General features: G+C 36.2%; 8 protein-coding genes, 12 long non-coding RNA genes and 1 other non-coding gene across 21 annotated transcripts; 12 read left to right on the forward strand and 9 right to left on the reverse strand.

The window, feature by feature from the left end:
* Window positions 1-42: 42 nt before the first annotated feature.
* SPOM_SPNCRNA.5393 lies at window positions 43-1,419 on the reverse strand. Its single transcript, NR_194748.1, has one exon. It is a non-coding gene; the product is annotated as a non-coding RNA (long non-coding RNA).
* Window positions 89-1,517, forward strand: mcs2 (transcription factor TFIIH complex cyclin Mcs2). Its single transcript, NM_001021676.3, has 3 exons — window positions 89-537; window positions 624-697; window positions 750-1,517. Exons 1-3 carry the CDS (start codon window positions 265-267, stop codon window positions 1,369-1,371), a joined length of 969 nt encoding a protein of 322 aa, NP_595776.1. The 5' UTR covers window positions 89-264; the 3' UTR covers window positions 1,372-1,517.
* On the reverse strand, window positions 1,459-12,527 carry tra1 (SAGA complex, phosphatidylinositol pseudokinase subunit Tra1; the record flags this gene model as incomplete). Its single annotated transcript, NM_001021677.3, has 1 exon — window positions 1,459-12,527. One exon carries the CDS (start codon window positions 12,525-12,527, stop codon window positions 1,542-1,544), a length of 10,986 nt encoding a protein of 3,661 aa, NP_595777.2. The 3' UTR covers window positions 1,459-1,541.
* Window positions 6,734-6,971, forward strand: SPOM_SPNCRNA.5394. The gene has a single exon (NR_194749.1). It is a non-coding gene; the product is annotated as a non-coding RNA (long non-coding RNA).
* SPOM_SPNCRNA.5395 lies at window positions 7,220-7,709 on the forward strand. Its single transcript, NR_194750.1, has one exon. It is a non-coding gene; the product is annotated as a non-coding RNA (long non-coding RNA).
* Window positions 7,881-8,301, forward strand: SPOM_SPNCRNA.5396. The gene has a single exon (NR_194751.1). It is a non-coding gene; the product is annotated as a non-coding RNA (long non-coding RNA).
* Window positions 8,766-9,078, forward strand: SPOM_SPNCRNA.5397. The gene has a single exon (NR_194752.1). It is a non-coding gene; the product is annotated as a non-coding RNA (long non-coding RNA).
* SPOM_SPNCRNA.1475 lies at window positions 11,532-12,887 on the forward strand. Its single transcript, NR_150361.1, has one exon. It is a non-coding gene; the product is annotated as a non-coding RNA, possible alternative UTR (long non-coding RNA).
* ubc7 (ubiquitin-conjugating enzyme Ubc7) lies at window positions 12,797-14,134 on the forward strand. Its single transcript, NM_001021678.3, has 3 exons — window positions 12,797-13,096; window positions 13,493-13,550; window positions 13,600-14,134. The coding sequence occupies exons 1-3, from the start codon at window positions 12,908-12,910 to the stop codon at window positions 13,851-13,853; spliced, it is 501 nt and encodes a 166-aa protein (NP_595778.1). The 5' UTR covers window positions 12,797-12,907; the 3' UTR covers window positions 13,854-14,134.
* On the reverse strand, window positions 13,380-13,817 carry SPOM_SPNCRNA.5398. The gene has a single exon (NR_194753.1). It is a non-coding gene; the product is annotated as a non-coding RNA (long non-coding RNA).
* yar1 (ribosome biogenesis protein Yar1) lies at window positions 14,134-14,862 on the reverse strand. Its single transcript, NM_001021679.3, has one exon. The coding sequence runs from the start codon at window positions 14,779-14,781 to the stop codon at window positions 14,341-14,343; it is 441 nt and encodes a 146-aa protein (NP_595779.1). The 5' UTR covers window positions 14,782-14,862; the 3' UTR covers window positions 14,134-14,340.
* A 77-nt stretch (window positions 14,863-14,939) lies between these two features.
* On the reverse strand, window positions 14,940-15,219 carry SPOM_SPNCRNA.5399. The gene has a single exon (NR_194754.1). It is a non-coding gene; the product is annotated as a non-coding RNA (long non-coding RNA).
* A 21-nt stretch (window positions 15,220-15,240) lies between these two features.
* nop8 (ribosome biogenesis protein Nop8) lies at window positions 15,241-17,103 on the forward strand (the record flags this gene model as incomplete). The annotated part of the gene is made up of 1 exon (NM_001021680.3): window positions 15,241-17,103. The coding sequence occupies one exon, from the start codon at window positions 15,241-15,243 to the stop codon at window positions 16,675-16,677; it is 1,437 nt and encodes a 478-aa protein (NP_595780.1). The 3' UTR covers window positions 16,678-17,103.
* On the reverse strand, window positions 15,649-15,951 carry SPOM_SPNCRNA.5400. Its single transcript, NR_194755.1, has one exon. It is a non-coding gene; the product is annotated as a non-coding RNA (long non-coding RNA).
* Window positions 16,950-18,107, reverse strand: SPOM_SPNCRNA.5401. The gene has a single exon (NR_194756.1). It is a non-coding gene; the product is annotated as a non-coding RNA (long non-coding RNA).
* On the forward strand, window positions 17,250-18,924 carry apm1 (AP-1 adaptor complex mu subunit Apm1). Its single transcript, NM_001021681.3, has 4 exons — window positions 17,250-17,350; window positions 17,426-17,531; window positions 17,602-18,249; window positions 18,328-18,924. Exons 1-4 carry the CDS (start codon window positions 17,289-17,291, stop codon window positions 18,790-18,792), a joined length of 1,281 nt encoding a protein of 426 aa, NP_595781.1. The 5' UTR covers window positions 17,250-17,288; the 3' UTR covers window positions 18,793-18,924.
* Window positions 18,925-18,995: 71 nt separating this feature from the next.
* On the reverse strand, window positions 18,996-20,840 carry fmo1 (flavin dependent monooxygenase). Its single transcript, NM_001021682.3, has one exon. It carries the CDS (start codon window positions 20,586-20,588, stop codon window positions 19,245-19,247), a length of 1,344 nt encoding a protein of 447 aa, NP_595782.1. The 5' UTR covers window positions 20,589-20,840; the 3' UTR covers window positions 18,996-19,244.
* A 302-nt stretch (window positions 20,841-21,142) lies between these two features.
* SPOM_SPNCRNA.380 lies at window positions 21,143-22,426 on the forward strand. The gene has a single exon (NR_150777.1). It is a non-coding gene; the product is annotated as a non-coding RNA (long non-coding RNA).
* A 57-nt stretch (window positions 22,427-22,483) lies between these two features.
* Window positions 22,484-24,001, reverse strand: php4 (CCAAT-binding factor complex repressor Php4). The gene has a single exon (NM_001021683.4). It carries the CDS (start codon window positions 23,844-23,846, stop codon window positions 22,959-22,961), a length of 888 nt encoding a protein of 295 aa, NP_595783.2. The 5' UTR covers window positions 23,847-24,001; the 3' UTR covers window positions 22,484-22,958.
* On the forward strand, window positions 22,756-23,963 carry SPOM_SPNCRNA.5402. The gene has a single exon (NR_194757.1). It is a non-coding gene; the product is annotated as a non-coding RNA (long non-coding RNA).
* Window positions 24,002-24,514: 513 nt separating the features above from the next.
* snR42 lies at window positions 24,515-24,722 on the forward strand. The gene has a single exon (NR_197147.1). It is a non-coding gene; the product is annotated as a box H/ACA small nucleolar RNA snR42 (small nucleolar RNA).
* Window positions 24,723-24,828: the final 106 nt, after the last annotated feature.

Consider the following 24,828-nt stretch of genomic DNA (forward strand, 5'->3'; position numbering starts at 1 on the left):
AACTCTTCATTAAATTAATATAACTTTATAGTGCTGCTTTCTTTTTGCACATCGCACATTAATTGCAAAAACTCTCTTCTCCACATCCAGGGTATCTGATGTCCTCGACAAAGTCTCAGCGAACGAGCGATTTGGGTTTTTCATAGCAGAGAAGTATCCAAATTTCAAAAATATTATTATTTTACTGGCTTTATAGAGAAGTATTTAAATTTTTGCATAACCCTCAATTGATAGAGTGCTGTAAATTCTACTTACATTATTCACATGTCTGCCGATAAATTTCGTGATTCCACGCATTACAGAGATTGGATTTTTACGGAAGAAGACCTTTCAAAAACACGTGCTAAAGTAAATGAAAAATTTACGAATATTGTACGTGAGCGAATGCTGGAAGAGTTGTCTTTACAAAACAAGGAAGCATCCTTAGAAGTTTTGCCTCCAACTCTTACCGTTGAAGAAGAACTTGAACTTGTAAATTATTATAGTTTCCAGTTGAACGCACTTTCTTCCGCTCTTTCCTTACCAACTCATATTCGCGTATGTTTAGACATGGTCGGATTTCCTTCAATTACTTGGAAACTGTACTCAATATAAACATTCCGACTTTACTCACAAAATTTTAGTCCACGGCCATTCTTTTTTTTAAACGCTTTTATCTAATTAACTCTGTCATGGAGTATAGTCCAAAAATTATTTCGTATGTTTAAGTCGCCGAGTCCATTAAGCTAACATTGTTTTTCTTACATTAGGTTTACTTCTTTATTTTTAGCTACCAAGTGCAACGATCATTATATCTCTATTGAACAATTCTGTAAAAACATGCCCAAGACGACTCCCGAAGAAGTTCTTGAATACGAATTTAACGTTTGTCAATCATTAAAATGGGACCTTTACGTCTGGCTTCCATTTCGTCCTTTACAAGGCTTCCTTTTAGATTGTCAAACAGTGCTTCCGAAAGTTGCTGTCGAAAAGTTTTACGAATGTCATGACCTTTCCAAAAAATTCCTAATTGAGACATTGCATTCTGACATCTATTTCTTACATTCACCCAGCATAATTGCTTTGGGTGCTATTTATCATACGAATCCAACTATTTGTTTACAATATATAGAAGCAAAAAAAATTCCAGAACTGCAACCTTTGATAATTTCGATTTCTGCCAATTTGAAAGCTACAAAAAAATTTAAGATTGAGAAAAAAAAGGCACAAGATTACGGCAGAAAGCTATATTTCTGCATGAATCCTCTGCGAAACAAGTCTAGTGCTTTGTACCTTAAACGAAAAGCGGAAGAAGAATCAACTAATAACAACAAATGGGCTAAAAAGTTCTCAACCAGCAGTAATGTGTTGGATAAAAATCCGTTTGAATGATTCTTTCTTTGAAAAGTGCTAAATTTACTTCAATAGTCATTATTCGTCAATTTTTTTTACGACAAAATAGTTTACGTTTATAAAAAATTCCCAGTAAAATTCACTATCAAGTGTGTCTCATTAATTATTTTTAATGTCTATTTGTAAAATTAAAAACATTTTCATTTCTCTCACAGCCAAGGAGCCCATAAGACGTCCATCTGTGCCAAAACTTTGGAACTAGAGGCTTGCGCCAAATAATCAATAGCTGTTTGATTGACTGGTAAGTTACCATAAGCAACCTGACTTAATGATGCAACCCTTCGCATTATAAGATCAGTATTGCTATTGACTTTGTTGAGCATACTGAAATCTGCCGGCACGCCTTTAGTTTGCTGTGCAAGCCACCAAAAAAGATCATCTCTAATAAAGATACCCAAGTACATATCCAAATCGAAATCCGGTTTGGAGAGCGCGCGAGCTATAGCCATTATTGAAGGGCCCAGTAAACCTTCAGTACAAGTTTTTCCAATAAATTCTTTAATGTTGGGGGTAAAGCGAAAAGGAACAATTTCTCCATTATGGTAAACTGGAGTAGAAGAAACCATAGATGGCAGCGCTTCTGTTGTCCAAACACCGCCAGAGTCTCTAGAAAAAACAAGCTTAGCAGGTATCCTATTATTTATACTTAGTATGTATGTAATAAATGAAAAACAAGCATATTGGTATGAAAAATTTTTTCTGAACAACCACAGATCGGAATAATTAGTAAAGATACTTGAGAAATAATCTTTTAAAATCGTTGACGGAGAATAAAGCTTTTGAATATTTTCAAACATTCCGATTCTCCTACTAAACAATTGTTTACGATTAGCTAATTTTTCAGCATCAGTAGATTCCTGACTAATTTGGGAGTTTAATTCCATCATATGTTTTGATAACTCGTTTGTAAACAACTCTTTCGGATCATCTCTGGAGAAGTTATTTCTTTCTGAATAAATTTCGTATATTTTTTGGAGAGTAATAGAAGACGGTTGGTCTTCTAACAGCCGGATGTGCGATGACAACGGAATCACTGCAGGAATGTAAAATTTCAAACAACGTCTTCGAGTCTCACAATTTAAAGCAAGTGCATCATTTAAGTATCTGGTCAGCTGCATAAAACGCTCTTCCCTACGGCTGTTTCGTGCTGAAGGATACTGAATGACAAATGGGTGTATAGTTCCGCCATTGCTTCGAATGGATAACCTTCTATAGCAAACGCCATGTCCTACTATCAATTCCACTTCAGGAAGAAACCTTTCTATGCAAGAAAAACTATTGTTGTTATCCTTGTGCAAAAGATATTGTCCAGGAACTTCTATTTCATCAAATTTTTGATGATGAAATTCACACAAGAATGAGCTGTATTGTTCCAAATATTGTTTTTTAGGAACCTTAGATAATAACCGCTCAAAATATGATCTCCATTTCCTTAGTTTGAAAATATATGATTTCAAACCGTTTGAATTGACAATGAAATCTTCCTTAAATAGTTGTTTACAATAGTCAGGGAGAATATTATCAGCAAACAAACTTAAGTTCGATTCGGTTGAAGAAGGAAGTTTCATTTCATCCGTTACGATCCCCAAACGAATGCTATGCTGTACAGCATCATTAAGCAAGGCTACCACTAGCCTGAAAGCATCTCCATCATTCTTACATTTAAACTTCGCTTGAATTTGATCAACTAAAGTTTCCATAGTCAAAGCCAATAGAGGATAAGCAGTTTTTAAAATTGACATAATTTCATCAATATATTCCCAAACTTTTTTAGAAAGTCCATCTTCTTTATTTGTTGCTGGAGCATTCGTGCTTTGATTGGTAGAAAGAAAGTTAGATTGTATGCTTAAAATATCCTCATTTCTTTTATTTTCATCAGTCGTATTTGATTTCCATGCTGCCATCTCAGTGCGTTTTACCTGTGCAATATCTTCACGAGCAGTTCTTAAAGTGAAAAATAGTGCCTGTGGATAGGATTTAGCAATTTTTTTAAGAACAACAGGTGCGCATTTAGTATCCCCTTTAGAAAGTGAATTTAAAAGCTGGGGAATAAAGGTAAGCCAATGCCAAACTGGTATATCACCTTTGTATGATTCAAAAGCTTTAACTATAGTACCGGCGCTGTCATTCAAACTTAATAACCACAATACCCTTGCCAGCATCTTACGAGCTTTAGAACTTTGGTAAGTACCAGCAGCTTGAAGATAGCAACTAATGGCATTGCATGCTGCACTCAAATTATCTGGTGACTTATTGAAAAGCAAATCGTTGTAACGACCCCATTCTGCCCATGCCTTTGGCAACCCTAAATCAATTTGTACTGCTGCAGCATACATTTGGTTAGCCTCCTCACCTCGATTTAGTTTTTCTAAAAATTTTCCTTTTAATGTCACGAATTCTGACTTTTGTCTAGAATTGAAGTACATCAGATTGGTATTTGTAACAACCTCCAAACCTGTTTTCAGATCTCTTGGGTTTTGTAGATAACATAAAACTTGCTCTCGAAGCTTATAAAAAGCTTCTTGAATTTCAATATTTGGAAGAGTATATATCTTCGTTAATTGGTTCAGACATACGGAAGGTAGTTTATGTTTTCTGGCAACATGAGCGAATCGGTTAATTAGCCAAGCGGTTTCATGATATCCTCTAAATAAGAAAGAGGTATTCGGAGGATTAGACGAATCAGCACTACTATTAGCCTGTATCGTAGGGACCAAGGGGAGATAAACACGATTTATCATAGAGAATACTATTTGTCTCCAAGAAATGAGATCACGCCAAAGATTAATATCGTCCCAGACATTAGGTAACCGCTCTTGCCAAACTTGAAGAGCACTTTTAATCAACTGAACATTAGTAGGCAAATTCTGAAAATTGATAGCATTCAGATGTGAATAAATTGTAGCAGCTTCTTGTAGTTCAACAAATTGCTGAAACAGATGCAAAAGTGAATAATGAGATTGATTAACTTTTTCTGGAAGTTGATGCCACTTAATTAACGCAAGTTGAATGGCTTCAGACAATACTTGTTGGAACTCTTTAATGGCAAGAGGTTGAGATACTGACTTTTGAAGTGTCATAAAGCATTGAAAGGTAAGTTTCCGTGGAGTAGGAACATCAGAAAGGCTCTTAATGGCAACCTCTAAGGATTCACGATTATTAGACCAATCGCTAATTCTCCAAGCACACTCGAGCAATAGTTCAGAAGATCCCTCGTGCTTCGCCAACTCTGTCAAGACGTCCCATTGTTGTAATTTTTGAGCGCACATTACCCACTGATCCTCCCACAAGTTGTATTCTGATTCTGAGAAGGGAATGGCTTCACTGCGAGCCTTGGTCTGTGCCTGTTCATAAAGTTGTTGAGCCCTTCCCCACATTCCAAGTTGCTCATACGAGAGAGCAACTTGAGTTTGCAAGTACTTACAGTTTCGTCGCCAATGGCCATAAAACATATCATCTTCATTTAAAGATGCATATAACTCTGCGACTGCATCCGCACGGCTTTCTTGAACTTTTGCATTCTGATACATGTCATATTTATCACTCAGCTGAATTTCGAGAAGTGAAACGGATTCATGATATACACCGTACAATTTTCCAAGATATTTTACCAAATGAGGTGGAAGCTCTAATTTTGCAGCACACTTAACGAAAGATGAAACCAAAGTAGAGATCACATTCGGTCGATTGTTTACCTGTTTGATGTGATAATCACGAGTGAGTAAATAGATTAAAGACTTTGAAAGGTCAGAACGGTTATCCGAACTTAGTATTTTCCATGCAAGAGGAAAAATATATTGCCAAAGCTTATTAGCATCTGCATCGCTGAGCATTTGAATGTGTGCCAACGGAAAAATAATTTTTTGCACAGTTAATTCCTTATTTCTTTTTAGGAACAAATCCAGTTGTTTGAAAAAGGTAAATCTGCCAAGAGGAATAGCTGAACCGTTGTGTTTTGAAAAAACTTCAGGAAGTGAGCTTAATATGGGTTTTGTCATTGGCACTGGAGCAAATCGAAGACTATTGTCGGTAAGCCGGACAGGCTGTTTCGCATTTATAGCCCCAAGAAGAATATAATTCGCTTGTTTGATCCAGTAAATGCTAGGAATTGTATCCCAGCTAGTTGCATCCAGTATGAAAGTCAATCTAGAATAAACATTACGAGACATGCTGGAATCAAAAATATCCATAAAATCCATTCGTATTTTGGTATCTTTAGATGCCGTAGCAAGAAGGAAGGCTTGCTTCAATCGGGCAGTTAATTCTGTATGCGCAAAAATGGGATCCCTGTATATCGTGGATAGCAAATCACATGCTTCGATGTATAGTTTGTTGTCAAATCTTCCCTCAAAAGTTCTCATCTTCAATAAAAGTGCAGTTTTTTCTTTGACTGTCAAAAACGAATCTCTTTTCACAATCACCCATTCCTTTGTAACATTAAGAATATGTTCACAAAGCTCAAAACTTGAACTCTTTTCGAGCAATTGCACCACAACACTTAAAAACCATCTACGTTGATCTCCTAAGCTTGCCATGCGTACTCTAATAATTTCAATGAAACTAATCAAAAGCTTTGAGACAGTATCAGATGCAGAAGGAAGTGTAACTTTTCCAGATGCTTGTATAGCAGATTGCATGCAAGCGACAATATGGTCTCGTGCTACCTTTTGAAAGCATTTATTTAAGGGAAGAAGAAGACCATCAAGCGCTTCCGGATTAGAGGATTTAACAATTTGCAAATAGCAAATAGCAGACTCAATGTTAGTGGCAGCGGCGAGATTATCATGAATAACTGAAAGTAGTAGTTGTTTAAAATCATCAGCCTCATTCGTGTCTTCTTCTTCTTCTGCTTGAGTTGGATGGCTTTGTAACAGTAATAAAATAATCTGCTCCAATGAATGAGTAACAGGCAATTTACCACAACGCAAACTTTTGTCGATCAGAGCGATTATATGACTATATTCACGTTGAATATACTCCATACCTCTGTTCTTTAAAATAACTCCAAACACAAACAATGTGTTAGCTACCGTACGATAGTTATTATCGTTGAAGTCCATATCAACAAGGATTTTTTCAAAGAAGTTAGAGTTCAGCTGACAGTCTTTCCATCGAGGAAAACTAAACAGATCATTAAATAATGATAACCCCTTCTTTGAAAGTGGATTTTCTTCAACTGGTTCGGGAAAAAGCGAAAGGAATTTTATAAGGAAGGTAAGAATAGCTTCAATATGGGAATTGCTAAAAAGCGTGGTCTCGGAATTTTCTGATTCATTCTGTTTCCTCTGCCAATTTATAAAGGTTTGAACAATATCCAAAGCTAACTTTCGTGGTTCTGTACTAGCACTAGAAAACGACACAAGCTTTGGAAGCGCATTAACCATGGGTACAATAAAATGAGAGCAACAAGAGAAGAAAAGGTCAGGTGCTTTACATATGAATTGGTAAACTGTCAAAGGCTGTGATATACCCTGAACATCTTCGGAGATAACTAATCTAGGAAGTTTCGCCCAAAGGGGGAAAGTTGAATCGGAAGGACTCGATAGCCTAGCGGTTAATACAGACAGCAAAGAAGCAAGAGAGAATTCAATAAAAGCTCTCACTTCTGGTTGATATGTTTTTAGTATAGAAACATAAACAGGTGTCACAATCTTAGCAGGTGTATCATACGCACTTATAAAACATGCAATCGTAGCGTAAGCGGCTTGTTTTACCATAGGATCTTCGAGTTTAATGTAGTTCCAAGCTGACATTATAACGCTCTTGCGATAATCATTAAGAAGTGCTGAATGGTACTTACAAAGCGCCGTTGTCAAGCACATAATTCCCATGTAAAAGGAATCTGTGGCTCCCGATACTTCAGCAAAATCTCGAATTGAAACACGCCAAACATGAGTGTAAACAGAATGAACAACATCCTTATCAATAAAGTTATTTTCTCCGCATGACTTAAATACAAGCGGATTGATTACTTTATCCAAGAGAAATGCTTTAAAAAAAGGTCGAACTGACTTGTCACCAACTATACTGCAGCAAACTAAAAATATACTTTTCTTTTCAGCTGCACTTGTTGAGGTTATAAGACAACCACATAACGAATCTATGTATTCTGGAAGGAAATCGTTATCATCGTCAGCTTTAAATCTAAAAACTTCTAATGAAAACTCGAGCTTCTTCTCTATTTTCTTTAAACTAGATAAAAGCATTTTTGTAATGGACGATATACACCTGCGAATAGGAAGAAATAGATATTCGTTGTATGAACTAAGCATTCCATACAAGGACTTTGATAAAACAATAAATTTAGCCGATATAACTCCTGCATCTACATTGGCAGAAATGTAAGGAAACACGGTTGCAATAATATCAACAGCATACATTGGAGCCAAATTTTCAACAGACACCGGTTGCGAAATTAGCTCCAAAAGCTTTCCCCAGTAATTACCGGCGGTTTCGCGAAGTTTTTCAGACATCGGGTCATTCAAAGCACCAACGAATCGAGTTATTAAATCGCCATTACGTGCATTATTCAAAATATACATCCAGGTATCATTTGCATGCAAATCCATAAAAGAATACAACGGTTTTCTTAATGGGCTGTTAGAATATTTTCTGAGAACTGCCTCTATGTTTACGACCGACGACAACAAGTCACCTAGAAACTGCGCTGACAACGGAGGAAGATCTCTGAATACGTTAACCAAAGACACAATAATCTCGATCCTTGGGTTGGTTTTCAATAACGAAAGTGAGGCAGTCTCTAGGACTTTAGAATCAGATAGAACATTAAGGTGTTGAAGAAGCTTCCGACCTATTTCCACTTTAAAGTAATTAGTTAGTAATCTTAAAAGTCTGGATAAACCCTCAAGACCGTTAACTGACAGCTTATTGTGGTCCGATAAATTCATTAAAATTGGTCTCAAGCCGCTTTGAAGAAGTTCTTTAGGAAGCTTTTGGTTTTGCGAGAGCACGTGCCTTAACGCATCTATTGCAACTGAATAAATTTCTTTGTGAGGTGAGTATAGATCTTTGAAAAATATCGCTATGATTTTAGTACGAGTTTGAGCATGTTGAGGTTGATCAAACTTATGAGCCACCAAAGAAGCAAATAGTAAATGCAAGCAAGTAGCCCTTAATTTTCGTAAAGAAGAGCTATCTTTGCTTTGAGAAGTTTTAAGCATGGTGACTAATGCTTCATCTTCAGCATCAGCTAATGCTATTGTTTCACGAAATAATCTGTACAATTCATCAGTCAAATCCAAAAAAGAGGGAGAGCGGTGCAAGCAGTAAGTGATTGCATCTATATGCCCTATTTGGATTGTAAAAGGTAACGCTCTTAAGGGTTTTCCAAAAATAGGGCTTAAAAGCCTGTCCTTTATAGGAAGAAGAAGATCAACCACACTAAGTTTAGAATTGTTGGAAATGTTCTCAATAGCTTGTTGCACAGTATTCCTAACATGATCGTTGGGATGTAGGAGTTCTAAAAAAAAGGGAGAAAATGCATTAATTATATTATTAGCACGCTCTTTCGGTGCAAGCACATCCTGAAGTATACAGAATTGAGTTGTAATATCAACGATGAAAGAACGAACTTCGGTTAATTTTAAAACCCCATAATCGGTTGGAGTATCCTTGAGAATAAAGAACAAAGCCTTCAATATGTCGTGTAATCTATCTTGGATCCAAAGCTTATGATGTGAATCATACGAAAGTATTGCTTTTAAGCCGAGAAATCCAGCATTCTTTTGGTACCACAGTTCCTTATGGCAACTTTGGCAAAACACTGTTACAAGATTTTGAAAACTAGGCAACTTTGATATATCCAATGTTGTGTTGAGAAGCATCTTATGGGCGTTCAAATAATGATCGATACACGATAAAGCATTAGACCTGGTATTTTCATTTTCAGAACATAAAGATTCGAAAATTCCGTTGATGCACGTAGTAAGATCAAGCATTTTAATGCTTTGCAAATTATCAAAAATATTTTGATCTTTTATTTGCAGAGAGTCAGCGTAATTAACCAAATCAAGAACAATGAGCCATTCCAAAGAACGATTGATGGTTTCTCGAGCTTCAGCTACAAATTCCACACAAGACATTGAGCCGACTAAAGATTTAAAAATGTTTGAGACAATAGATCTTTGCAGATAATAAGATTCATCTTTGTCAGGGCACAACCTACCATTAGAGACTTGCTGTAAGTTTTTATCCATGCGATCTACAACTGCTCGGCACATTGTATCAATAGATTCCCAAAAGTCTTCATCGGGCTTCGCAGACGCAAAGAGTAATAAATACGAATTCTTGACCATTTGAAATGCTTGCTTCTTTTCTTCTAAATCGGAATTTTGATTGTTTAAAACAGCACATGAAGACATTAAAAATTTGGAGTGCTCTAAGCTAAAATTCTGAGAGGAGCCTTGGAAAGAAAACTGGATTGAAGGAAAAATATTTTCATCTTGCAAAAAATCAAAGCCAAAGGTACCAAGATATATTTGTCTATTTCGACCACCCATTTTTCCTAATATTCTCACAGCACTTTGATGCAATTGATTATTGGATTGATTAAGGCGTGAATGATTCCACAGGCATATCAGCAAATCCGGCATAATTGAGTCCAATAAAGGATCCAAAAATTCTTGAGTAAGATTATCCAAGCAAAGTTCAAATATTCGAAGCCCTTGACTAGCTATTTCAGGGGGGCCTTTTAATGCAACAATCAATGGCTTCATTAAAAAATTCATATGAGGCAACAACACACTGAGTCTAATGGGTAAAGTCAAACAAAGTTCCGCATACAGCTCTTTTTGGGATGTAGACGTAACAGTAAAAATCAATCTGTTGAAACATTCTAGCATTACTTGGAGAAGTGGTAGTATTTCCTTGTAAAGAGAATCAAATTTTCCTCCACTGATATTTCTAAACAAAGCTTTCATTAAATAAACGTAATTTAAAGGTTCAACAGCATCAGTAGTCAATTCGAGGCTAGTTGAAATGATATAGGATATATGGGGACGCAGGACTTCTGCATTTTTTTCGGGAAAAACATTCACAGTCATAAAGGCCAACTTGAATAATCGCAATAAAACAGAAACCCGAGTGGATTGGCCAGACCCTATTTTAGCTAGATTGTCACAGCAAAAAGACAGCACGATGCCCGTGCAGTTGACAGAAGTAACTTCATTAGACATCCAAAATTGGAAAATATGCAATAAAGCAAGATTATCTACTAGACACTCAAATATATTCGGAAACTCGGATTCCAAAATTTCGACGAAAACAGATGGGTCCAAGTGTAAAAATAAAGTTGCTAACATTTCTAAGAGCTCCTTCTCTTCTAAGAGTTTAGAAGGGTTTGTGGTCAACGAAGAATCAAGTTGAGAGTATGCAAGATTTTTCGAGGACTTGAATACACCGGTTTTTTCATCTGTCTGGTAATAACTGAATCCCTTTAAACTTTCCACAAGTAATCTTCGAAACAGTAAAACTTCATTAGTTGAACTAAGATGTAACTTTTCAGACCATTCCTGAGCTGTAAAAATGGAACCGTTGGCAAGAGGAATATTTCGTTGCTTTAGTCCAAACAAAACAGGCTTAATACCTAATAAGGTGTTTTTAAAAAGAAATATGCAATCTTTTAGCTTATCCAAACCTGAAGGTTGGGCAGCTCCAGTAGGGTTCTCAAACATAGGAAGATCATGTTTATTTTCTTCTATTTTAATTTGCTTTAAGTCAGCATTTTCCTGTAAAGAATCTCTCAGCTTCATAAACTCGAAATTCAGAGAAGTCAATTTTCTTAAGAGACATAAAAGTATAGCAAATAGAAGTGATCGGCTAGTGGAAAAATCTTCTAGTGCAACAATTCTTTCAACCAAGTTTAAAATAAGCTTTGTAGCCATTGCCTGAATAGCTGAAGTATAAAAGTCGTCCATCAAAATACTGAAATAAAGAAGTATGACTTTGTAAATTTGTTGTGGACTTAATTCCATACGCACATAATGAAGCATATCTGCCAGCATGCTAAAAGCCATGGGTCGTAATGAATGCTGAGAAGTGATTCCAGAACCAACTAGAATTTTGGTATCAAGTAGTTGATCTACATACGGTAGAAACCCTCTCAAATAATCCGTCGATAAGACGTGCCTTGTAGCTACCAAAAGTTCTCTTCGAGTCTGATATAATTCGGAAGGACAGTCCATGAACAATTGCAAGGTACATATTGGGATCGAGCTTTCAAACTGTTTAAGAGCAGCACCAAAACTTCTCAATAAATAGGCGAGAAAAGAGAATGATTTAATTTGCGCAGAAATAAGGTCATTGTAAAGATGATTTCGACGCAAAGAAGGGACTACACCAATAAAAACCTCTTTTTGAGATTCTGCAAGTCGACGAGCTTCGGCTTGAGGTGGAGGACGAAGTGAGATAAATTGAAGTACAAGCGGAGCAAGTAAAGGAAGCATTTTCGGAATAAGATCTTTGTATGTTTGAAATAGGAGAAAGACGATAATGGGAAATTCAGCAGTGACCTTGAAACTCGAAGAAGCTTTTGGGATCATTTTTGGACCTGCATGTTCCATTCCAATTTCAGCAGGAGATGCAGAAGATGCAGCAGACATGGGATGAGAGGATGGAGTATTCGGAGCTGATCTAGGTGGGAAAGCTTCTGAAACAACTGTGGTCATGGATTTGTAGTTTTCAACGACAATGGATAAAAATTCCTGAACATGTCCCTTAGCAAGGCTACTGTGGTCCTTAAAAAGAAGGACAACAAGCTTCAATGCCAACACTGCCATCTCTTCATTATCATTAACGACTATACGAAGAAGCACGGCAAAAGTCCGATTAACGAATGCTTCAAAACCTTTATAGGATCCAGATTTCTTGAGCAATTCAAGCAATGCAATGCGTAAACGATGTGTAGCTGCTAACGATGAAAATACAGGACGTTCCTTTTCAAGCAAAGACAACGTGTCCTCCAAAAGAGGAATGAAAGTTTCAAAATTCGTCTTTTCAGTTACCAACACATCATCCAGTGCATCTCGAATTTCAATTGCTGTGTTTGCCTTTTGCTTCGAGTCTAATCCAACATCACAAAGCCGATTATGCCAATGTTCGCATTGTGATACATCCATCAGATGCTTGGATCTCTGCGCAAGCTCTTTTTTAAATTCCAATTGCACTCGGATACGTTTTCCTAAGTATTTAACAATTACTATTGGAATGTTGTGGGATAGAGCAAGCTGCATTTCTTTCCTCTAAATCACTTTATGAATTTTACATGTTTTCGCTATTTTAATTAACGGCCTTATTATTTTGTGCGGTAGAAGTTGCTAAAATGATGAACGAGATAAAAATAGCGAGTGATACCACAAAAGTTCGTTTAGCCTCAGCTGCATAATTTGTCGTAAACAAACCATTCATTCATTAATCTGTTCATTACCATTTTTAGGCTACCTTTTAGTCAGTGATCTTTAATATATCTTACCGATTAGTAAGTTAATTGATTTCCAAAATGAGTAAAGCTATGGCGTTGCGACGGTTAATGAAGGAGTATAAGGAGTTAACGGAGAATGGGCCTGATGGTATTACTGCAGGTCCATCGAATGAGGATGATTTCTTTACTTGGGATTGCCTAATTCAAGGCCCTGATGGAACTCCATTTGAAGGTGGGTTATACCCTGCTACCTTGAAATTTCCTTCCGTAAGTCCTTTACTATAAACCTGATGGAGACTGAACATGTGATTTAAGTTGTGGATAAGTATGATGTTTCGCATGTTTTATGTATCAACTACTTATTAAAAAATACGCGCTCTTTTTCATAAATTAACATTTGTTCAGCGTAAATAAAGAAAGTAACTCAATAATCCATTCGTTTAGAATGATCATTTAAGAGAAGTGCTTTTATTCATTAGTAATTGATGAATCCTTCGATTTATTGATGAGTAGGAAGAAATTTTATTTAAAAGATCTATCTAAGTTTTTTTTTGGGGGTTTGGTTTCTTTCTTTGAATCGCATGGCAGTACATCCGGGGTGTTCAAGCGCACGTTGATACGTGCTTAGTTTTATTTTTATTGGATTCTAACTTTTTTATGTAGGATTATCCTCTTGGCCCCCCTACTTTAAAGTTTGAGTGTGAATTTTTCCATCCAAATGGTATGCCAGATACTATTAATCCAAATTTCGAGACTAACCTTCATTTCAGTTTACAAAGATGGGACGGTTTGCATTTCCATCCTACATGCACCTGGTGACGATCCAAATATGTATGAGTCGTCTTCAGAACGTTGGTCTCCTGTTCAATCTGTTGAAAAAATACTGTTATCGGTAATGTCGATGTTGGCGGAACCAAACGATGAAAGTGGTGCTAACATCGATGCGTGCAAGATGTGGAGAGAAGATCGAGAAGAATATTGTCGTGTAGTTCGACGATTGGCTCGTAAAACCTTGGGATTATAACCATGAATTGTATATTTGATTAGATTGCCATGAATAACGAACCTGATAAAATCTAGAAATAAAGTTTTGTTCCATTTTTGAACGCAACCGGTAGGCTTTTCTCTTTCTATTCCAACGTATAACGCTACATAGGTTTAATTACAAGGTTTAAACAAAAATGAAAGCACTTTTCCAATTCAATTTCTATCTGTAAATGATGGAAGATAAACATTTTGTCTATTGAGATAATCCATCTTTTAATAAACATCACTTGAACTTTCTACACAGATACATGGCAACGTACATCGCTGAAAACGAATTATATTGAGAAAACATCTAGAAATTACACAGTAAAAAACTTAACAAAATATAAGAATAACCCCAAATTATGCTCCAAAAGAAAAAAAAAATGCATCAGGTGCATAAAAATATTAGCTTCCCACAACCTACAAAAGAAAGAGGTAAATTTTTTTACAAAATAAAAATCAGAAATTATCAAATAAAACGATCATATTCCATCTTCCAATTTTTCTTCATCACCAGTGTTTTCTTCACTACCTTTAGCAATCTCAAAATCCAGAAAAAGGTCCATTACTTTTTGCTGATTTCGAATATCAGCTTCATATATAGGTGACTTCTCATAAATATTCTTAATATGAGGATCACCTCCCGCTTCCAGTAGTAATTTGCAAATTTCAGCATGTCCATTCAGTGCTGCCCAATGCATTGCGGTGTTTCCACTCTCATTCTGAGCATTTATTACTTCTTTATTCAAGTACGGGATTATTTTTTGAACAACAGCGATGTGTCCATTAGCACTAGCCATATGAAGTCCAGAGTTACCATTTTCATCACGACGACTTAATTCTTGTGGACATTTCTCTATAATCTCATCTAGTAACTCCTCATCCGCAGCTCTACAAGCGTAAATTAAATCATCAACATCCATATTAAACTATCCAATCCAGTAAAGAAGGATGTTTTACCGGTTTATTTGGAAAGAGAATGATGTGAAAACTGTTCGTTTGTTAGTGTAAGGTAGCCGCGGCTTCTCCAACTTGGCTTCGGCAAGGCCGTGGTTACTTACTACACCACAAATTCCATTGCAATTTTATATAATTATTCAACGAGAACCTGCCTTCTACAGCAGGTTAATTTTTGATTTATAAGAAGGAGAAAAAGAAGTTACAGGAGTGTTTATTTCCGAAAGTCATAGAGATTTAAACCAGTATATATGCTTTCCTTGTAAAAAATTTCATTGCTCACACAGCTCTCGATTCCTCATCTAAATAGCTATCTGGTAGCGATTGGTAGACTATTTTTTCGGGTTTATTTCCCATTATATTTCAGACACTCTTTTTGACCTGCGAAACTTTTTGTCCTCATTTTGTATCAATTGACTTCAATAATGGAGTTAGAAAAACGGATTTATGTTGGTGGCCTTTCATCCTCTATTGAATCTTCAGATTTGGAATCCAGATTTTCTCGTTTTGGAAGTGTTTCAAATCTTGAAATTATAAACAAATCTACTCCAGTAGGAACTATACAACGATTTGCATACTTGAATTTTCGAACAGATGAAGATAAATGGCAGAAATGCAAGTCTTACTTATCAAATGCGACGTTTAAAGGAAGTAAACTTCGTATAGAGGAAGCTCGCCCTTATTATTTAGTAAAATTGCAGCAGGAAAAAAAAATTGCTGATCTTCAAAGTACTAATAATGATGAGAAAAATGAAGATCACTCCAGCAAAGTTGATCTGGAAGACCCAGTCTTTCATGGAGAAATAATTGTTCCCGGAAAACATAGTAAAAATATGCAGGTGGTCACGGATTCTGATGTTCGGAAGGATCCTCCTAGAAAAGGTTGGAAAAAAGGCCCCTATGGAAGGGCCATTGTCGTGCTTCGAATGTATAATAAAAATACTAAGAAAACGAGGTTTTTTTATCCGCTGGGTAAAAACTGCTTACAAAAACTATGGGGCCGAGTGGAAACGAATATGGACAATACTACAGCTTTTTATGATTCTGATCATGATGAGTATGTATCATATGGGGGTAAGAGAGCTTCTCGTGACAAAATACGTATGCAAGCAAAATTGGGTATCAAAGCTTCTACTCAGAAGGATGATAACGATTTTGAACTTCTTAATAACACAACTGGGGAGATTGAAGTCACAAAAGAATTAAACGAAGAGCAATTGGATGCTTTGCGAAAAAAAGATAAGGATACGGCTGCATCTGTGTTAGCTGAACTGTTTGGTTCTGAAAATACAGAAGAAATTGATACCGTATCTAAAACTTCAGGTGTTTTGGAACTGGACAATGATTCGACTAATAATTTCCAAAAAGAAGGTTTGGATGAACAAGATAATTTACAAAAGGAAGAGTCCGTACACATAGATGTTCCTGCTGAATTTGAAGCATTTGATGAGCGTACTGCTGTTGTTAACGTTGACAATTTAAAAGAAATGTTTTCTTCCAATGCGCAGGATACGTCTAAGTTTTCTCTTTTTGGCAATGAAAATGGAGTTGGTGAGGAAAGTGAAATGGAAAGTGAGATTGATGACCGTAATTACGAAACTATGGAAGAAGAGGCAGATGGGGAAACTCCGCTAGCTATAGTTAAAGCCTCATCGGGTACCAAGGGTTGGCCAAAAATGTTTACTCTACCCAATCCTTCTTCCCTATTCCAACCAGGTAATGAAGATTATACGAGCAGAGAAGCTCTTGAATCCTGGTGGTCGGAAAATCGTCTATTCTTAACTCGTGATTACAAACGAAAAAGAAAAGATGCCGTAAAAAGACAGCGAAGGGCTCATGAAAAGCGTATTCGACTTGTTTAAAGACGCGTATAGGTTATGTATTTATTGGGAATTTATTTGGGTATTTTAAGGTTACGAGGTATATATTGATTTTTTACACACTTTTGGAATCTTTACGTTGTTATTTCTCTATCCTTTTTATTTTAGAAAAAAATCTGTGTCTTTTTAAAAAGCCACGATGTTCACTTTGGTTTTATCATTGGTGAAAGTTAACAACTTTTTTCGTTGCACTTTCTTGGGATTTGTGGCTTTTAATATTTACAATGTTTGAGATCAAATTTTATTAAAATATTTGTTATTCTTATTGTTATAAGCCAAAGTTGTCAAATAAAACATACCGAAATTTTCTTACATTGTCAGAAAAATTATTTTCCTTTTCGGCATTTACAAAACCATATAATGTAAATTAGTTATAATTATCTGAATAGATTATCTTATAAAAGAAGACTGAATGTGTGCATAGAGTAGTAATTACTCAATATAAGAAGAATTTCGTACTATATGTAAGAAACAGAAATAGTGAATTACGCTGTATTACACTAGCGGTGCTTAGGCACGGTGATGAGGCAGCCAACAGTCAATGCTAGTTATCCAGAGCGAAACTAGCTGCCTTATTCGCGGCTTCTGTAAAAATGGCTTCTGCTATATTCGTTCTGAATTTAAAGGGAAAGGTAATCATTTCCCGTGATTACCGGTAGGCAATTTTGAAATCTGAATGAAAATCAGATTGTCGCAATTCGTCGACAGGTTACTAACAGAAAACAATTAGAGCTGATATCCCCATGTCAGTAGTTGAAAAGTTTTTACCTTTAAAATCAGAAGTTGAAGAAGAACAAGGATTCTCCACCCCTTGTCTCACTCACGAAGGCATTAACGTATGTAAAAGTTAGATATTATGAAAGCCAACAATTCTTATTTTTTTATGGTCGTACTAACACTTTTCAGTACATTTACATTCACCATAATGATGTCTACCTCCTTGCTTTATCCAAAATGAATTCCGATGCAATGGAGATGCTAGTATTTTTGCGTAAAATGGCGGACGTTTTTATAGATTACTTTAAAGAATTGCAGGAAGAGTCGATTCGAGATAACTTTGTTCTTGTTTATGAATTGTTAGACGAGATCATGGATTTCGGTTTTCCACAAACAACTGAAACAAAAATCTTGCAAGAATACATCACTCAAACCTCAAATACGGTAAAAAAGCATGCTCCACCCCCCATTGCTATGACAAATGCTATCTCCTGGCGTTCTGAAGGAATTCACTATCGTAAGAATGAAGTATTTTTGGACGTTATTGAATCAGTTAATTTAATTGCTGCTGCCGATGGTACGGTCATTCAAAGTGAAATCTTAGGAAAAGTTCGTCTCAAATGCTACTTATCAGGAATGCCTGAACTTCGTCTTGGGCTCAATGACAAGGTCCTTTTCGAAGCGGCTGGTCGTACCATTAAAGGAAACACTGTGGAAATGGAAGATGTGAAATTTCACCAATGTGTTCGTCTTGCTCGATTTGAAAACGATCGTACAATTTCGTTCATTCCTCCTGATGGCGAATTTGATTTAATGTCCTATCGCATGAGTTCAAATGTAAGTTATTAGTTTGTGCCTGTTCTTTTTATTCCCTCTCTCCTTTATCAACGTTTTCTAATATTAATTTCTCGTTAGGTACGGCCATTAATTTGGGTTGAATGTGAATCCATCGTGCATTCAGGTTCGAGAATTGAGTTTATGGTAAAAGCTAAGGCTCAATTCAAAAAGCGTTGTATTGCAAATAATGTCCAAATCATCATTCCCGTTCCGGAAGATGCTGACAGTCCTCGGTTTCAAACTAGCAATGGTCATGTGCAATATGCACCTGAACAAGCTGCCATGGTTTGGAACATTAAGAAATTTGCAGGTGGTAAAGAATTTTTCATGCGTGCTGAAATGGGTTTACCAAGTGTTAAAAATGAAGATATTCAAGTTCAGAAAAAACGTCCTGTTCAACTAAAATTTGCTATTCCCTATTTCACTACCTCAGGGATCCAAGTTCGTTATTTAAAAATCACCGAACCAAAACTTAATTATCATGCTATGCCTTGGGTTCGATATGTTACACAAAATGGTACTGAATATTCCATCCGTCAGTAAATGTTTCTAATGATGGTTCTCCGTTCCGTTCTTTTTTCTACCTTTAGATACCTTTCCCTTCATCTATATATTTGTTTTCTTAGTGTACTGATCCCATTTATTACGAAATGAAATCTTGTTTGCAGACGCGCTAATCCTTTTTCTTACTCAGCTGACATAAAAGGAGCATTTGCTTGAAACATAAATGTCTAAGTCTATTTATTGTATAAAGGATAAGTTCAATGTTTTTATTAAAACAGAAATAAAGATTTTCTAACATACAATTCCATTTACTCAGTAGTGAATCTCCGTGTATTAAAAATACATAAAAGACAGATTGTTCCAAACGGTTTTCTAAACATAATAAATTAAAAACCAAAAGCGAGAGAATGAGAGGGAGACCGGATAGTAAGAAAAAGATTGAAGGGAAAAGTTTAAAGGTCTAAGGGTGTAATGAGTTTTCAAGTACGTATTTACTTTGGAGGTTCAATTCCGAAAAACTTAGCACGGATGGACCACATGTTTTCACGGATGCTTCGTTCCTTCTCGCCCCAATACGGTGACGGAAACTCTTCTTCAAGAACAGGTGTAGCCTGTTTACACCAGTCGTGTAGCTTGTTAATGTAGGTAGCGTCTTTTGGATAATCCAAAGAGTGATACATATTATTTGCTCCACTCAGCGAAAACATTAATTCGTCTTGCCATTTCAGCTGCTCTTCTTTGCTGGGTAATTTGAGGCGACCAGACCAAACTCGCGCGAGGAACGCTGCCTGTGCTTGACTAGTAGGGAAAGGAACAACGTGTAGAGCTAAACCAACAAAAGCCAGAGTTGGATCGGGGATATAAAATATATGTTGATAGACATTGTGCACATGACTACCATCATCAATCAACTTGGTTTCAGGGGATTTCAACTTAGCCAGGGAAGGAAATGGTACGGAATACAAGTATCCGGTACAATAAATAACTCTGTCAATATTAGATAACACTTTTCCACCTTTCAAGTATATTTCCCTAGTGGTAGGATCGAACTTAGTAATTTCAGGTACTTGTTGCAACGATTCATTCTGTATGTCCCCTCCACCAAGAAGACTTTGATATATAGGGTGCTTAGCGACTGGCGTCAAGTGTCGGACGAGATCGTTTGCAGAAGAAGCACCACCAACTACAAGTACTGATTCACCCACGAATAATTCTGGTTCACGGAATAGCGATGAGTGTAGAACTGACCCCGGCACGGCTTTAGCGTATTCATCGAGACCTTTAATATTGGGGATATAGGGTACTTCATAATGACCATTACAAATTGAGACTGCATCAAAGATATCTTTACTAATCGGGCTTCCGGCTTTCGTTCCTTTGTATGTCACGACCCAGGAGCCATCCTTCTTTTCTATATCTAGGACATCGGTGGCTAATTTTATAAAGGGCAGCAGAGGTTGTGCATATATCCGTTGATATTCCTGAATGGTATGTCGATGGGGGAATTGAAGAGTTTGGGGTTTAAAGCTTTGATCACAATAACCCATCAACTCAATTGGGGTATTAGTTTGCAGATCACGATACAAAGGTGAAGGATACACAGGTAAAGCAGCTGGTCCGACAATGGGTTCGGTTGTTAAAATGGGATTTGTGCTAGGAACCGGTAACTTATTTGATAAAGTACTTGTATAGTTCCAAACACCACCCGGAGACCCCCTTCGCTCAAAAAGCGTGACCTGGTCAAACGCCTTTTCTGCTAACAGCGCTTTAGCCGTAACTAATCCAGAGGGACCAGCACCAATGATTGCAATTTTTCGAATTGTTGGAAGACACATAAGAACAAAAGAGAAAATGATAATTTTTTGATTAGTACCAAGTAAATTAAGATATTTTTTTTTCTGTACAAAGAATAACAGAATGAAACAATATCCAATTGTGAAGGAGTGTAATTGAATGAAAACTACACTTTATGTGCGTTTTATATCTTTGCACGTTCCGATTGTCCTCAATCTGCCAGGGGGCCTTGAAATCGCTGATAAAGCTATAGCTTATTGGCTAAAAAATAGAAGTGCTGGTTAGCGATACACATATTGAAGCCAGACACTATCTGTATATATAGTTTGTTATGGATTCAAAAACGCATCCGCTTTTCGCAACTTTAAACAATCTTTTCATCATACTCAATATTAAGCACGACTAAATTACAACATCCGATCAACATTTTAGTAATCCAAGTTCTGTTATAAGCGAGCCATATGACAAAAATGGGACATTTGAATTTCTCATTTAGAGCAAATTAAAATAATAAATGTAGTTTACACCTCTTGATGGATTTAATAATTAAGATCAAGCTGATATCCGAATGTAAATTTGACCTTGGCAACGGATTATCAAAGAGAAAATTTTTTTAGCGTCCAATGATAACAGCGTTTAAGAATTAGTTACTTATAAAGACCGAAGCGATCTTCCAGATAATGAATAGCAATACATTAGATGTGAACCTATTAATGTTGTTTAAAAGATCTAGTAAGGGCATTTTGAAAGGAAATCATGCTGATGAAAAAAAAATATATCTTTATCTTCCTAACACTTCTTGCAATGGCCATAAGAGAAAGTACGTCTCTGCTGCTCATACTTTTCAAGCATGTTGAATGCTTCAAAGTAAATGATTATAGTAATTTCCCAAATAAATATAGTTAGGTGACTTACTGACTCCGCCTAACGCGTAAGTTGGATTGTTGAAACAATTAAGCTCTTGCTGTTACAACGGTATAGCTTAATACCCAAATAATTACTTAAATGCTTTAAATCATCATAATACCAACAAACGTTCGTTTTTATAATCAGAGACAAGAAGATTTTAAGATTTGCAGGGAGGTATACTCATATATAAATTCATTGTATTTTAGAGTACTATCAATTATGTATCTCAAAGAGTATATAGTAATACATGAAATAAAAGTTTTTAAAGTTGAATTATAATTTGATGTTCTATAATTGGGGTGAATGCACCCTAATTGACAATAGAGAATTCTACGAAAAAAATCATGCATCCAGGATAGTCATATAGGATTTTGGTTAAAATTGGCAGCACAATATAGTTTTTGATGCAATTACAGTTAACATGCATAATACTTGTTTTGAAAAAAAGTTATGAATAAAAGCTCAATTGTAAGCACATCACAAAGAACGATTTTTAATCGTAATTGACGATATGTAATTTTGGATTTCATATAAAATTGTAACTACTTATTAAATGATCATTAGGGGAAATAGCGCACACTGTTTTATATCCTCTTCAAATTTACAAAATGAAATTAATCAATTTTAGCAATTTACCTATTTTATATGATTGAATTGAATTGAAAAAACCATGAGTTGATTATGACGCTGAAAGAAAGACATATAAGATCCTTAGGACACTACAACTCTTTCTACTTGAATGCGAAAGTGGATTGGTCTCACCAAAAGATTACCGTACACAAGAACTTCGGTGCTCTAGCAAGTTTTCTTTCAACCAGGGCAATTGCAAAACGAAGAAATTCTAGTGGTACACCACACTGTTAAAAAAAATTGACTAGCATATTAACATTGTTAGATTATTCACTTTTTAAATTTGGAAATACGAAGCTTCAAACATAAGCCATAATAAACACAGTGAAGGCTTTAGCATTAAATTTATTAAAAACACTGCTTAGCAGTTTGTAAAGTCAAATGTTTGCTATGAACATTTTGAGTAAAAATATAACAAAGATTTATTCTTTTCTATACAAATCAGAAAATATATAAAAACAAAACATATAGTGAAATTAACATATATAACAGAAAAGGAAGCAATGTAATGAACAAAGCGATCTAGACTAGAATATGTCAAGGAAACATACTTTACGACGTACAGCCAGTCTAGTGAGTAAAAAAAAAACACACTCTTAAAACAAATACCAAGAACACGAAAAATAAAATGTTGTAATATTTCTGAATGTATTGGTTCAAATACCAGTAGTGAACGTTAGTATTAACAGAAAGAAATCCAAAAAGAACGAAAATGCACAACGAATAAAATAGTATGAAGCAAGATAATTAAGTCCGAAAATAAAAATTCCGTACCATGGAAAAAGGTAATGGAGATCACTTACAAACAGAAAAGTCGCTGCTGAGATGCAATAACAAGAGGAGATGAGAGATGACAAAAACTTTTGGGAAACTTAGGAAGAAGAGGATATGGAAGTGACGGGACGAACATCGTTAAAATTTGGTTCCATGGTAGGAAGTTTGAAGGCGATTGAAGGACCTGCCTTTAACATCGGAGCAGACTTCGAGGACTTGTGTAAGTCAATAAGTAGTTGAGCATAAACCTTGGTTTCCTCGGATTCACGGACACGTTTAACAGATTTAGGGCTTCCAGAGTACAAACATCCTTCTACACTATTGCAAACACCACGTTTACGTATCTTCTCCATTACTGCTGGGTTTTCAGGTGTAAAATTAATTTCGTTTTGGGGAGACATAGATACACGAATTCTTCCATTTTCGGATGGAACGGACTTTGCATCTTTACTGTCACTATCCACACGAATTCTCTTGGCCGAATCACCCAAGAAGGCATGAGGATCTAGCTCAATGGGAATCTCTGTATAAACGGCATTCTTAGCACAGGGCGGCTCGACCGGATAATTGTACTGATTTACATAACGGTTTTCATTCTCAGTAGTCGCAGAATCTGGCTTGACAACTTCAGAGTTTACTTCGACTTCCTTGGGGCTATCCAAAGTAGAATTCTTCAACTGAGCCTGCAGCATCTCCAACTGCTCAAGCAGCTCGTTGTTCTCCTTCTGTAACTTTCCGATCGTATCCTGATATTGTTTTTCACGAACACGGAATTTGGCTTCCTCGACCGACAAAGCTGAAGTCGGCCCAGGTCTTGGTTTAATAGGTGCCTTTCTTCTTCCCAGAGCATCTAACGCAGGTTTCCTTCCTGGTTTGGGACGAGGAGGAACAACCCATTGTTTAGAGACGCGAATCATCGGCTTTTGAGGTGCTGGAGAAGCAGAAGATGATTTTTCCACTTCCGATGGACTTTTAGACGATTCCATGAGCAAAAAAAAAGTTGGGGGGATAGGAGATATCAAGTACAGAACTACACTTTTAGCAAAATATATAAATCTTTATTTTCCAATACTCCAATGCCTCTACTGACCAAGCTTAAAAATCTCACTTTTTCAAACGTTTGTCGTTGGTGGTTTGTTTTAATCTGATAAAGAGATACGATTAAATTATATCTGATCTAAGTGCCGTGTGGTTCGATGATTGTACTGTTAACCCGGTATGCAACACCTCGTTATATCTTTAAAGACTCAATTTTCGGGAAAAAACGGATTAGTGAACAGGTCGGCTTAGAGGCGCTGTTGACATACATTCTCAATACCCATCATTTCAGTTACAGAACCAATTAAAAAACGCGGGTATGGTGGACATCATCTGATTAAAACCGATCGACCTAATAAACTCTGGGCTCTGGCTATGTAATACTACAATCATTCGGCACACCAACTATCATAGTAATGCTTATCCATGTTACTTTTTTGGAGTTAAATTAATGTTCTGACTCACTGCTTTTCTCATGTCATACCGTCCTTTGAAGATTATTTAACATTTGTTTATATTTTTGATATAATGAGATGAAACGAAAGTGCACTAACACATGTGACTGTTTTTTGACTCCTAGTATATAAGAAATGTGAGTGAGTTAAAACAAAGCTTCATCTCACAAAATAATGAATTACTGATGTCAAAAAGTCTGCTCTCTTCTAACGCGGTTATAATATAGAACCGTATTAATGGTTGCAGCTTTTTCCTCTTCATGGAATCGGTATAGATTATGTCGGGGAGACCGACAGCATAGCTTAAAACCATCGTGAAGTCGTTGCTTCGTGCCATGGCTCGTGATGACCGAATGCTACGTACAGTTTTTATATTTTATATCATTTTTTAGTTTGATTTATGTTGTATTCAGTTATTGTTGTAGTTAAAATACGTTGTTTTAATAATTCACGTTGTTTCGTGCCTTCTCAATGA

Source organism: Schizosaccharomyces pombe, assembly GCF_000002945.2.
Source record: "Schizosaccharomyces pombe strain 972h- genome assembly, chromosome: II".
Lineage (NCBI taxonomy): Eukaryota > Fungi > Ascomycota > Schizosaccharomycetes > Schizosaccharomycetales > Schizosaccharomycetaceae > Schizosaccharomyces > Schizosaccharomyces pombe.

What these genes read in the sequence shown, in the direction of transcription:
- mcs2 (NM_001021676.3), top strand. Translation starts at nt 265, where the DNA reads ATGTCTGCCGATAAATTTCGTGATTCCACGCATTACAGAGATTGGATT. An exon ending in CCTTACCAACTCATATTCGC is followed by an intron (nt 538 to 623) that starts GTATGTTTAGAC and finishes ACAAAATTTTAG; the next exon opens with TCCACGGCCATTCTTTTTTT. An exon ending in TATAGTCCAAAAATTATTTC is followed by an intron (nt 698 to 749) that starts GTATGTTTAAGT and finishes TTCTTACATTAG; the next exon opens with GTTTACTTCTTTATTTTTAG.
- ubc7 (NM_001021678.3), top strand. Translation starts at nt 12,908, where the DNA reads ATGAGTAAAGCTATGGCGTTGCGACGGTTAATGAAGGAGTATAAGGAG. An exon ending in CTACCTTGAAATTTCCTTCC is followed by an intron (nt 13,097 to 13,492) that starts GTAAGTCCTTTA and finishes TTTTTTATGTAG; the next exon opens with GATTATCCTCTTGGCCCCCC. An exon ending in TGAATTTTTCCATCCAAATG is followed by an intron (nt 13,551 to 13,599) that starts GTATGCCAGATA and finishes CCTTCATTTCAG; the next exon opens with TTTACAAAGATGGGACGGTT.
- yar1 (NM_001021679.3), bottom strand. Translation starts at nt 14,781, where the DNA reads ATGGATGTTGATGATTTAATTTACGCTTGTAGAGCTGCGGATGAGGAG.
- apm1 (NM_001021681.3), top strand. Translation starts at nt 17,289, where the DNA reads ATGGCTTCTGCTATATTCGTTCTGAATTTAAAGGGAAAGGTAATCATT. An exon ending in ATCATTTCCCGTGATTACCG is followed by an intron (nt 17,351 to 17,425) that starts GTAGGCAATTTT and finishes GAAAACAATTAG; the next exon opens with AGCTGATATCCCCATGTCAG. An exon ending in TCACTCACGAAGGCATTAAC is followed by an intron (nt 17,532 to 17,601) that starts GTATGTAAAAGT and finishes AACACTTTTCAG; the next exon opens with TACATTTACATTCACCATAA.
- fmo1 (NM_001021682.3), bottom strand. Translation starts at nt 20,588, where the DNA reads ATGTGTCTTCCAACAATTCGAAAAATTGCAATCATTGGTGCTGGTCCC.
- php4 (NM_001021683.4), bottom strand. Translation starts at nt 23,846, where the DNA reads ATGGAATCGTCTAAAAGTCCATCGGAAGTGGAAAAATCATCTTCTGCT.